The 12579-nt window shown below is 37.9% G+C and overlaps 1 protein-coding gene across 1 annotated transcript; it reads left to right on the forward strand.

Moving 5' to 3' along the window:
• The first annotated feature begins 288 nt into the window (after window positions 1-288).
• Window positions 289-11920, forward strand: prkag1 (protein kinase, AMP-activated, gamma 1 non-catalytic subunit). Its single transcript, XM_084128852.1, has 13 exons — window positions 289-489; window positions 1659-1710; window positions 1996-2096; window positions 2829-2910; window positions 3261-3319; window positions 3431-3476; window positions 3557-3611; window positions 3696-3822; window positions 4032-4197; window positions 4316-4353; window positions 7439-7585; window positions 9001-9100; window positions 10708-11920. Exons 1-13 carry the CDS (start codon window positions 481-483, stop codon window positions 10716-10718), a joined length of 993 nt encoding a protein of 330 aa, XP_083984978.1. The 5' UTR covers window positions 289-480; the 3' UTR covers window positions 10719-11920.
• The last annotated feature ends 659 nt before the right edge of the window (window positions 11921-12579 follow it).

The following is a 12579-nucleotide window of genomic DNA, read 5'->3' on the forward strand; positions in this document are numbered from 1 at the left end:
TCATCTTACTGGAAGACTTAAAAATGTGTTGAAGAAATCCACAAACACACTTATCTACTGCTTAAAATCGTTTTACTTTTAACTTTTATTTTACATACTGCCCAATTAAATACAAATCAAATGTTTATCTGTCACTGCGTGGTCGAGACATGTTTTAATATAATAGTCTTATCATAATTATTGTGCAATGGTGTTATGTCAATCATATTTATGTAACTATACTTTTACAACCAGTTTATTAGCAGGATTAATACATCCGATTATGTACGATGATGATGAAGGAGAAGCGCGCACACGCGTGTGTCGTCATATCCGGTCGCGGCCTCAGGAGTGGTCTTCCTCATCCTGCAAGAAGTGAGAGCGAGCAGCGGCACCAGAAACATCAAACATCAGTTCAGCTAACTTACCGAATTAAACTACATTTTCGCATTCAGAGATCGAAGTGAAAATCATTAAGTGTCTTTACGCTGTGAATGGATCATGGAGTGTGTAAGTACTGCGAGATTTAACAGTTAAGGAGAAAGAAGAGTTGATCTGACAGATTCAGTCTCCTTGAATGACGCCGAGAGACAGTTAAACTAACGGCGGGTTTTGTTCAGTTGTGTTAAAATATTCAAAAATGGCTAATATTGATTAAAGTGTTGAGGTTGCGCCTTAAGTGTTATTACTGTAGTTCTGTGTAGTAGATTATTTCTTATTCATATGAAGCCAGTTATATTTATCCTGCGGTCAAGTTTAGTTCTGTGCTGCTAGTTTACTACATTACACGATTAACGTTACTCTGTTAACACGTTTACTGTTGTTAACTTTACAGTTGTTACATTATAACTAGCTATATTAACACGTTCACTGCTGTTACATTAGTAGTACCATGATAACATGTTTACTGCTGTTAAGTTACACTAGTACTGTTTACACGTTTTCTGCTGTTACACTAATACTATGCTAGCATGTTTACTGCTGTTACACTAGTATCATGTTTACACGTTTACTGTTGTTACACTATAACTATGCTAACACATTTACTGCTGTTACACTAGTACTGTGTTTACTGTTGTTACATTAGTACTGTTAACACGTTTACTGTTGTTACACTAGTACTACGTTTAAACGCTTACTGTAATGTTACACTAGTACCGTTAACAAGTTTACTGTTACTCTCTAGTACTTTGTTAGTTTACTGGCATAACAATAGTCGCTGAGACTCTAGTACCATGTTAGTTTTCTGTTACTTTTTACACTAGTGCTGCTTTAGTTTGCTCTTGCTGGTGTTAGTACAGTATTTAACATAACATCTTGACAAAATGTTCGAGCTAGTAATTTGTCAAGTTTCCAGTGATATCTGACAGCTTTCTCAGTTACTGGTTAGTCAAGTTAATAACAGGCAAAGCAGTAAACTAGATAATGGAGGATCAGAGCTTTAAAAACAACAGTTTATTAATGTGTAAGAACCTGGAATACTTTGCAGCGAGCAGAACTGTTCTCCCATTAACTTATCTGGCTAATATGTATTTTATTGACACATTTTAGCCTTTTGCTTAGTTTAGTATAACAACTCTAATTCAGATTATTGTTAATCAGCTTGAACTTTCATCAGAAGAATGATCACATTTATAAGGGAATAAATGAATGTTTACAGTTTGACATCTGTTTTTCAGGTTCCTGCTGTTCTAGATGAGCTGGATGGTAAAAAGGAGGCGCACATAGAGGGTAAGAGTGCGAATAAATAAAAATGAGACCGTAGTCCTGCGATCACCTGCAGCTCATCCACGAGAGCCGAGCAGGGGTTTGACTTCACTGTTTGCAGTGAAATCTGAGACTAAAGTGACAACAGAAACATGATCCAGTGACACTCTGTTCTCTGACACCTTTTCTCTCATATTTTCGTCGGCTGTGTTTTAATGCTTGTTCATGTTTTAGTGTTTTAGACAGTGCACTTTCAAGCAATAAAATTGTGAATTATCCCTTTTTATTTTTCCCTCTCCATCAAACCAGATCCTGAGTATAATGTGTACACGCGCTTCATGAAGTCCCACCGCTGCTATGACCTGGTGCCCACCAGCTCGAAGTTAGTGGTGTTTGACACTTCTCTCCAGGTGGGAACTCAGAAGACAAATGTTATTAAATTTGCAACTTTTCTTACAACCGATTTACTTCCATATGTGACATTTCTGTGTGAAACAAGAACAATGTTGGGCAGCACTAGATTTTACCCATCATTAATTAAGAAGATAATGTAAAGTAGCCGTTCCATACCAGTATACAGCCAGATTAAATGTGCATCTATTAAACTATGCCTAAATAACCTTGTGGCTGTTTATTACATTATCCCCGGGTTTCACAGACAAGGCTTAAGCTAGTCCCAGACTAAAATGCATGTTTTAGCTCTTTTAACTGAAAGCAACTTGCACTGATGTATCTTAAATTTTGTCAGTGTCATTGTTTTCTCTCAAGATGCACGCCAGTAATGTTTTTGTCTAAGGCATGTTATAAAAGCTACTTAAATGTCCTAAGTAAACTAAAGCCTAATTCTGGCTAATCTGTGAAACCAGTCCTATTTATAAGTGTTATCAGCAGGACAGCTATGTTATTTAAGAACAAGATATTGCTTTCTGATAAAAGATTATTAACACAAAAAAAATATATTTATTTGGAATGATATGCACTGATGAATTATTAATAGGCACATGCATTAAGAAATGGGGTCAGTATTGATTTCATGTTGACTTTAGGGGTTGGAAATGTTTGCTCAGTAATTCATGTCAACATTCATGACATTTTAAACTGTCCCAGTGCATGCTGGTTAATTTGTGTTTGTTGGTTACCAGGTGAAGAAGGCGTTCTTTGCTCTGGTGTCTAATGGGGTGAGAGCAGCACCTCTCTGGGACAGCAAGAAGCAATGCTTTGTTGGTAAGCAAGCTTTTTTATGGAAGTTTCAAAATTGTGTTAAATTTATTGTGATTGATTGATGACATTAAAGGGCTTTCATAATATATTTAACTTGCGTAATCCAACACATTAAAGGGAAGAAAGAAAATCACCGCTGGCAGAATGGGCTTTCAATAAAACTTGTTTGTCTATATAGAAGAAAGGCAATTTTTTTAATAAAAAAAAAGAAAATAGAGAATTTTTTTTATTATGATAAAAATTTTTTCTTGCAATTAAATAATTAATGCACAGTAGTTAATTGTAACAAAAGTTTAAAATTAGTTCTGATTCAACTTATGCATATCTTCTTTCATACTTTTTTGCTATTGTAGGTATGCTGACCATCACAGATTTCATCAATATACTTCATCGCTATTACAAGTCTCCTCTGGTAAAATTCTCTCCTCCTGCTCACGTTAAGACTGTTATTCTCCCATTGGAGTTTATTCTCGAGTCATTTTGAGGAATTTTCAAAGATTTCATGTATTTTTCTCTGTTTTAGGTCCAGATATATGAGCTAGAAGAGCACAAAATAGAGACATGGAGAGGTGGGAATAATGCTGACGTGTTCATGATGTAAATGCTCTGACGTGTGAGCCTGTGACTGATCTGTCTGATTTTCTTATAGAGGTCTACTTGCAAGATTCCTTCAAGCCTCTCGTGAGCATATCGCCCAATGCCAGGTAAGAGTTGTAATTGGTGCAGGCAGATTTTAATGGTTTTGATGGAGAGATGTGACATGTCTGATGTTTTCCTCTCTGTCTCAGTCTTTATGATGCAGTTTCATCTCTACTGAAGCATAAGATCCACAGATTACCCGTGATTGATCCTCTAACGGGAAACACACTCTACATCCTGACACACAAGAGGATCCTCAAATTCCTGAAACTCTTTGTAAGTCCTGCCTAATAATCGCTCAACTGTGACGCTAGCCCAGGCATTCATTTATTGTCACAGAGCTGTTGATGTAATTCTGGCACAACTGGAATGGAGCAACTACTGCTAAATGTCCTGTTTGCTCATCTAGTACAACTTAGAATTTTGTGCTTTCTTTGTAGAAACACAGAGTTCCTGTTTATGATAATGCAAATTTTCTCTCCCAGATTTCTGAAATCCCCAGACCTGCGTTTCTGTCTCAAACGCTGGAGGAGTTGAACATCGGGACGTTTCACAACATCGCAGTGGTTCACGCTGATACGCCGCTCTACTCCGCGCTCGGCATCTTCGTGGATCAGAGAGTCTCCGCACTCCCTGTGGTGGATGAAAATGGTAATAAATATGTTCACATGTATTCAAAATATACTTTATTTTTTATATTGTAAATGGTTTTGTTTTTTCCTTCCCCTCTCACTTGATCATTGTTTCTCCCTCTCGTTTATGCCGACAGGACATGTGGTTGACATCTATTCCAAGTTTGATGTTATAGTAAGTTTTGTGTGTTTATATCTGTTGTTTGAAACTAGAACAGTGGACATTGTGCATGTAAACGCACTCATTCATAACCTGACAATGCAAGTGATCATGTAAACGCGTTAACCCGTTTTCCTTTATAGGAGTAAGGCAGGGTTCCTCAAACTCGGTCCTGGAGGGCCACTGTCCTGCACAGTTTAGCTCCAACCCTGATCAAACACACCTAGCTGTGAGTTTCTAGTGACCCTGAAGACATTGATTAGCTTGCTCAGGTGTGTTTGATCATTGTTGGAGCTAAACTCTGCAGGACAGCGGCTCTCCAGGACCGAGTTTGAGGAACCCTGGAGTAAGATCATAAAGCTTAAGCATAAACAGATCGTCACAGATTTTTGCCCCTTATGCTGATTTCTCCCGGCATGTAAACACATTAACCTGCTTTCTGTCGGCTTATTGAAGTGCGCATGAAACGCATCTGTCCTTACTGTGGATTTAAGCACATCCAGACAGATCAAATAACTCTGCCCAAATAGCAGTGTTTCGCTATACAAATCGTCTATACAAATCACAACATGTAAATAGGAAAATGTTGGCGTTATTTTGTCACTTAGGCTACGTCTACATTAATCTGGATACATTTGAAAGTAGTAAAATATCTCAGCATTCAGTGATGCAGTCCAGGTCGCACGCAGTCGCCACTAGGCTTGTTGCGATAGTCGGTGTTACCGGTGATACACGGTGTTTAACCCACCTACCGGTCATAGCACTTGACCACCGGCACCGTCACCATCGTGTTGAAGTTTTAGCCTATAGTAATAAAGCACTTAATTCAGTTAGTGACTACGTGCCTTCGTAATTTAGCGTAAGCGGAACGTTCACATATCGCGCCTAAAAACGCATAGAAAACGCTAGGCGCGCCGCGTTCTCCTTTTTCCAAAGCGCTCGGGTGGTTGCGCTCCGGAGGCATCTGTCGTTGCTAAGCTTGGTTCTTGTCACGCGACCTGCGGTGCGCTTGCGGCATTCTGAAAAGTTGAGATGTTTTTATCTCGATGCGCGCGGACGCGCTTGGAAAAAACGAGCTTCCATTATGAGCGCGCCTACATTTGAAATAACGAACTTGCGCGCGCAAAAGACGCGATATGTGATCAGGCCTTTAAGCAGCAGGTGTCCGATTTCATTTATCATTTGAGGACAGTGAGGCGAGCTAACTGTCAAAGGATGGCGGATGATCTGGTTTCAAAGAGAAATGCAAACGTGAGTTTAATTTTTATATTAGTTTTTTTTTTTTTTTTTTGCACTTAAGTGTCCAGTGATTATTCGGGTAGGCGACCTTATTTAACGAAGTTTTTGATGTTTGTTCGTTTCATATTCGATGGTTGTGCGGTGTTTGTTTTTGTTTTTGTTTTTTTTTTGCTGAAAAAGGCAGGCACTTTAACGAATAGTGATTTTTTTAAATATAATTTCTTGTTTGATACTTGCACGATGTGTGCAGTGGTTCGTTTTAATAAATGCACTTTAAAGGTGTTTCATAAGTGCTTTTGTTTAGTTTTTACATGGTGTGTTAAGTTATTATTCATTTTGCAATAAAGATGTGTGTAATACAAGCGAGTGTCTTATTGTTTTGTGTATTTTTATTAAGAATAAAATAAATTAACCCATGATTAATTCAAACAAATGCTACTGAATTGCCGCTAATTAAAGTGAAAGTAAAATTGAGACGTGTGCACGTCCGCATTTTCGGCCACCCGAAATCCCTGACACGCAACCCCGGTGACACCGGGATTACCGGTTTTTTTACACGTCGATTAACCGGTGGAAAAAATCCGTCACCGCAACATCCCTAGTCGCCACGTGTTTGGTCTAAAACGCGACGGCTCTCATGTATCGCCGCAGGACAGCAAATGTGAGTAAATTCTGTCATCTTTGCAGGACTGTGATATGAAGAGTGTGCAATGTAGAATATTTTTAGCAGCAGTGTGAAATTGAATAGCACATAACAGGCACAATACCGGTATAAACATGAATATCTATTGGTACAATATGCGTCACATGCAAATTACGTATCGTTTTTAAATATCACCGGTTTCACAGTCCACACTACGTGAAAACGGCGTTTTCAAATGTATCACTTTGGAGAGCGTTTTCAAAAAAGCTTTGTTTTCATTAATAAAAACGCCGTCTCAGTGTGGACGGAAGGCCAAAATGGAGAGAAAAATATACGTTTTCAAACGAAAACGTATTAGTGTGGACATGGCCTTATTGGGAGCAGTGTGCTAGCTGGAGCCGTTTACCTCCAGTCTTTGTGCTAAGCTAGGCTAGCGGTGGGTGTGGTGAATAAGCTAAAGTCCCAAAAAGTTGGCGTGTTACTTTAATGGAGGAGTAAATATATCGCAAACTCAGACTCTTGACCCAAAAAAAGTATAAAAGTGCTCTCATCTCGTACAGTAGAAGAAGCGGTTCAGTCTAAATGTAACTGCATCAGAGGATAACATGAGCCGTAAGTTTCCCGCTGACATGTTGCAATACTCCTCTTCGGTTTTTAAAGCTTTATTTAACATCACAACTGACATAAATTAAATACTGAATACTTGAGTCAGAAACGCAAATTATTATGTTTTGACGTCGCATCCGGGAAATAACCTGATTTATTAATAAAGTCTTGTAAATGTGTTGTACTTGCGTAGTCGGGTTATTGGTTTGCATGTAAACCCAGAGAACAGGTTATCTCAATAAGCTGATATTTGTGAGTTATCTGTGCACTGGTGTGCATGTAAACTGCTCTGGTGGAGTTAAGTTGTTGAATGTGAATGTGATGTTTCTGGTTCGACTGGATTCACGACTGCTAGTGTGTGTTTAAAGCCTCTGGTTCTGATGTTGATCAGCTTGAGGGAGTGCAGTCACTACAGTACATGATCTTGTACTCATGATGATGCTGTGTTTTTAACATTATGTATTTAATTTAAAATCTGAAAGTAACGTATTTAAAACAAAAACAAAAAAACAATCACACAAATACAATAATTTCAAAATGAATGACGCATGTGAGTTGTATGTTTCTGTGTGTGTGTGTTTGTCTCAATCTGTTTTTCACATCATCACACAGAATCTGGCAGCTGAGAAGACGTACAATAACCTGGACATCACCGTGACTAAAGCCCTCCAGCATCGCTCGCAGTATTTCGAGGGTGTGCTGACCTGTCGAGCCAGCGAGACCCTCGAGGCCATTATAAACCGGCTGGTGGAGGCTGAGGTGAGGAACACACATGTGACATGATGGCAATTAACCTCATCCTTTTGCTCATGATTGCATATATACTGGTCAAAAGTAAGATTTTTGAAAGACTCTTATGCCTGGTTCAGAGTACACGATTTTTTTGTCTGTTACGATAGTCACTGTGTCAGATTACGCGATTTTCACTCCTAAAATCTTGTCGTGTCATGGACAAGAAACATGTCAGACTACATGTCGCTTTCCGACCAATCATCGCGTGCCGTCTCACACGCACACATTCACTCGCACACATATATACACACTCACACTCACTCACACACACACACACACACACTCTCGCTCACTCACTCACACAAACACTCACTCTCACTCACTCACTCACTCACACACACACACACACTCTCGCTCACTCACACAAACTCACTCACAGAAACTCACTCACACACACACACTCACTCACTCACTCACTCACTCACTCACTCACTCGCATGCACACACACACTCACACACACACTCTCGCTCACTCACTCACTAAACTCACATTTAGTCTCTCATGCTCTAGAACAGTATCATTATTGCAATTTAAAATTACTATTATTTGAATATATTGTTAAAATGTAATTTATTCCTGTGATCAAAGCTGTATTTTCAGCATCATTACTCCAGTCTTCAGTGTCACATGATCCAGAAACATCTCTGATTATTATCAACGTTGAAAACAGTGCTTTTACTTTTTTGTGGAAACCATGATTTTTTTACTTTAGAAAGTTTATCATTTATTTGAAATCAAAATAATTTTTAACATTCTAAATGCATTCTTGCTAAATGAAAGTATTATGTATTTTTAAATCCTACTTACCTAAAACTTTTGGCACAATCTATTATCGCTGTTGCTGTAAATGTGAAAATGAAAAGTGATTGAAGTGTTGAGCATTATAACCAATCACACATTTTTGTTGAGCCAATCAGAAGTGTTTAGATAATAAACAATAAAGTACAGATATTATCTAAGTAAGAGATTACGTTTTCACTGAGTTATGCGATAACTCGCACTAAAGTCATGGACTGACACGTTTTGTCTGTATAGCCAGAATATGACATGCTGTTCCTCAAACACATAATTGTTTATTTGTTTTCTATTAATCAATGTTAATAATGATTATTACAATATCAAGGAGCAATAATCGTCATCACGGATACATTTAATAGGATAATTACAAAAATTGCTTTTACGAAGGGTTAAAAAAGATTTTCTTAACGGAAAAGTAATTCCATCTTAACGGAAAAGTTCATATACTGTATGATCCTGATATATGCATACAAGTTTTAAGATTTTGATAAATTAAATCTTTAATTAGGCATGAGTACTTGTGCGGACAATAGCTCAAAAATAACTGCATGTGAAGGCACTGAGGGATCTGTCTGGTTCTCAGGTTCACAGGCTCGTGATCGTGGATGAGCAGGAAGTGGTGAAAGGCATCGTCTCTCTGTCTGATATCTTGCAGTCTTTGGTGCTCACCAGTGGAGACGACGGTAACACTCAAAATACCAAATAATATTCATGCAAGATCATCTTCATGCAAATTAAATTCATTTTCCAAATGACAGTTCATCACATTTTACATTTATTTATATAGCACTTAGACTACACTATTGATGGGAGACGTGAAGCTTTTTGAATCATTTAAATCAGTTGCTTCACAAAATGTGATGTGATGATGTAAATTAAGTAAAGTGCAGCACTGTGTACTCTGTGACACTGTGACTCACAGGTTTTTTGAGTCGCTTATTTGCATTTGGGAACACAACATGCGTCAACCATCTTCTAAGATTTGTAATGAGAATCATTTACCAGTATTTTTGGTTTCAACATATTCACACATGATCTCTTACCGGTAATAAAAGACTGTATGTGTGAAAGGGGCTTGTGTTACTGTGATCAAATTCATTTATGAAACTAATTCAATTTCAGCTGTAAAGCAGCTCTTCAGAAGACAATAGTGTCATTATTCAGCTCAATTTAGTGCCACTCATTCAATATTACTGAATATTAAAGGGTAACTCGCCAAAATTGAACCTAGGCTCTTTTTGTTAATCTACCCGAGTCAAACTTTCGTGTAAAAGCATAATTAGAATAGAAACGCCACTTTTAAGTTTGACCGTATTTTCGTTTTAGGTCAAATTGCCTTGTGAATGGGAGTGCTTGTGGCACGACTATGGTAGCATCAAAATCTCTATTTTTAAAACACTAATGCGGCTCGACACAACATGAAACTGTGCTGGAAGTGTCACCAGGGGCTCTACACATGAACTCCAGCATTGAGAACAGTGTTTGTGTACACAGAGTTTACTAAAAAGAAAGGTTTTGTACGACTCATTTATCAGTTAGTGTTTCTGGTGGCTGGAGTTTTGTCAGTCAAAAGTAGTCGATCTCCGAATGCACCGTAATGAACTGTCTCCATATGAGGAAATGTCATGAACATGTAATTTCAATGAATAGCATGATAACTTAGATAAAAACTTATCCGTGAATTTATATGGAAACAAGCTTTAGGAGCTTTCCATCTTTACTGTCCTCATGTTACGTTGCATTCGGAGATCGACTACTTTTGACTGACAAAATTTCAGCCACCAGAAACACTAACTGATAAATGAGTCGTACAAAACCTTTCTTTTTAGTAAACTCTGTGAACAAACACTGTTCTCAATGCTGGAGTTCATGTGTAGAGCCCCTGGTGACACTTCCAGCACAGTTTCATGTTGTGTCGAGCCGCATTAGTGTTTTAAAAATAGAGATTTTGATGCTATCATAGTCGTGCCACAAGCACTCCCATTCACAAGGCAATTTGATCGAAAACGAAAATACTGTAAATCTTAAAAGTGGCGTTTCCATTCTAATTATGCTTTTACACGAAAGTTTGACTCGGGTCGATTAACAAAAAGACCCTAGGTTGCATTTTGGCGAGAGTTACCCTTTAATTGTGTCAAGCTCCAGAAAGACTGAAATGTCCCTTGAAGTTGACGGTACGACTTCCAAATGTAACCATACAGCGAATGTTAGTGTGAACGCTCAATTCATGTGTGATTTTGCTGATTTTGCTCTATTGACAGCCTGGTGTTTTCTCCTGTGTTCCCCTCAGGCAGTGCTTGATGGACGATGAGTGAAAGAGTTTCCTTCTCTCTCAATAAGCTGGAAGGTGCTCCAGAAAAAGGAAAACATCCATGATACGCAACCATCTCAAAAACACGAGTTGATGAAGCACCGCAGATTTATTAACGGAGATTTCCCATCAAGAAAGAGATGCTCAGAAATGCAATTGCTTTTCTAAGAAGAAACTCGTTTAATAATTGAGCCCTCTGTACCACTTCAGGCAGTGGGAAAGGAAATATCATTTTAGCTTCAAATTATTTTAGTTATGTCGCTCGGCACACTGTTTTTGCTGAAGAGACATCCGTCTTTCACGTCAGTCTCCTCTCCTTCGGTCCTCACAGAAGGAAAACACATGGAAATGCAGATGAGATTGAGGTGAAGATGTGATTGTCTGGACTGCAGAAATGAGGCCTAAAGGCCAAAGCTTGAACCGGGAAATAGTCATTCACGTTTTGCGCTGGTGTTTTAAGTGTCGGTGGAGAAGAAAACAAGTATGTGGATTCATACTGAGAGACTGAAACATTCCGTTATTGTTCCGGACGTGGTTTTGCAGGGTAATGTGGCGTGTTTCGTCTAACTCATGGGCATTTGATATTGAAGAGGTTTGTCCTCTAAAGCCAGATCAAATCTACACTACACTGAGTGTTCGGGGGAGTTTCATCGCTTCAGTCTGAACAACGTGAACATTGAGCAAAGGAAGGGAAAGCTTTGATAAAATGTTTTGATATTAATCACTGAATATTTATATCATTGGAAAAACAATTACTCAATATTATTTTCATCATGTTTATTATCATAGATAAATTTAGTTCTTTATCTTTGTGGCCAGACTCTTGTTTTTATGCCTGATGCAGACGTGCGTTTCTTTTCTAGTTTATATTGCTACTGATTTTACTCTGCTTAGTTGTTTTAAGGTCCATTCATTATTTTTTTTATGAATTATAAGCCCCACACACACTTTCATAACCCAAAATGAGAATATCAGACAGCATCTCGACGACTTTTGTTGTTTTTATTGTAGCTCGTCTCGCTACAGAAAGTCTTTTGATTGTAATGGATTTTGCTGGTATTTCTCTCTCTGTAATCATTTTTATGCCACACATAATAGATATGTAAATACATCTGAACTGTTTTCTAATTTTCTCATGTCAAAGATGTTTTATTGAAGGCACAAGAAAAATAAAAATGTATTCATTTTAGAAGTCTGTGCAGTTCTTAAGTTAGAAGGTAATGTGCAAATTAAACATTTTTTGTATTTGAGAATCATACAGCCGTTAAAAATGTCTTGTGTGCATAAAATTAGTAAGTAATAGCAAGTTTGTCTCTTGCAGCAAACTCTTGTAAACACTTTTCTTTTAAAGCATCTGTAATGCTTATTAAATCTCAAAGATTTTAATTTTAGATTTTAATAGTTTTTAAAGGCTTGCATCACTCAAATGTAATATTTTTATATGTTGAAAAACTAAAATGTTGTGATTACACGGAAACGTTTAAAACATCAGCTCCTTATCAGGTTCAAATATATATTGAAGGCTGTGATATCTCGAAAATGTGTCAAACTTAAAGTCCCCCTGCAGTTAATCATTTTATCCCTTAAAACTCATCTTTGAGAACCAAAATGACATTTAAAAACATTTCCTCATGTCTTAAATTATCTTGAATGTAACTCGACACCCTTGCCTCATTTAGTGTGCGCGGTTCTATGAATATGCAAATGAGCCCCGCCTCCACTCACTCAGCTCAGAGATCCACTCGTTGACGATCACACGTTGATCTGATTGGTTACAAGGTAGTTTGTGACGTCAGAAACACCAGCGATTTCAAAGCGTGTTTTTGAGACTGTCTTTGGTTCACTGCAGTT

This window comes from Abramis brama, assembly GCF_963993115.1.
Source record: "Abramis brama genome assembly, chromosome: 11".
In the NCBI taxonomy this organism is placed as follows: domain Eukaryota; kingdom Metazoa; phylum Chordata; class Actinopteri; order Cypriniformes; family Leuciscidae; genus Abramis; species Abramis brama.

Bases quoted from the DNA above. Each gene is read 5' to 3' on its own strand.
- prkag1 (XM_084128852.1), top strand. The intron at 3,477-3,556 runs GTGGGAATAATG...ATTTTCTTATAG, and splicing joins CAAAATAGAGACATGGAGAG to AGGTCTACTTGCAAGATTCC. The intron at 3,823-4,031 runs GTAAGTCCTGCC...TTTCTCTCCCAG, and splicing joins TCAAATTCCTGAAACTCTTT to ATTTCTGAAATCCCCAGACC.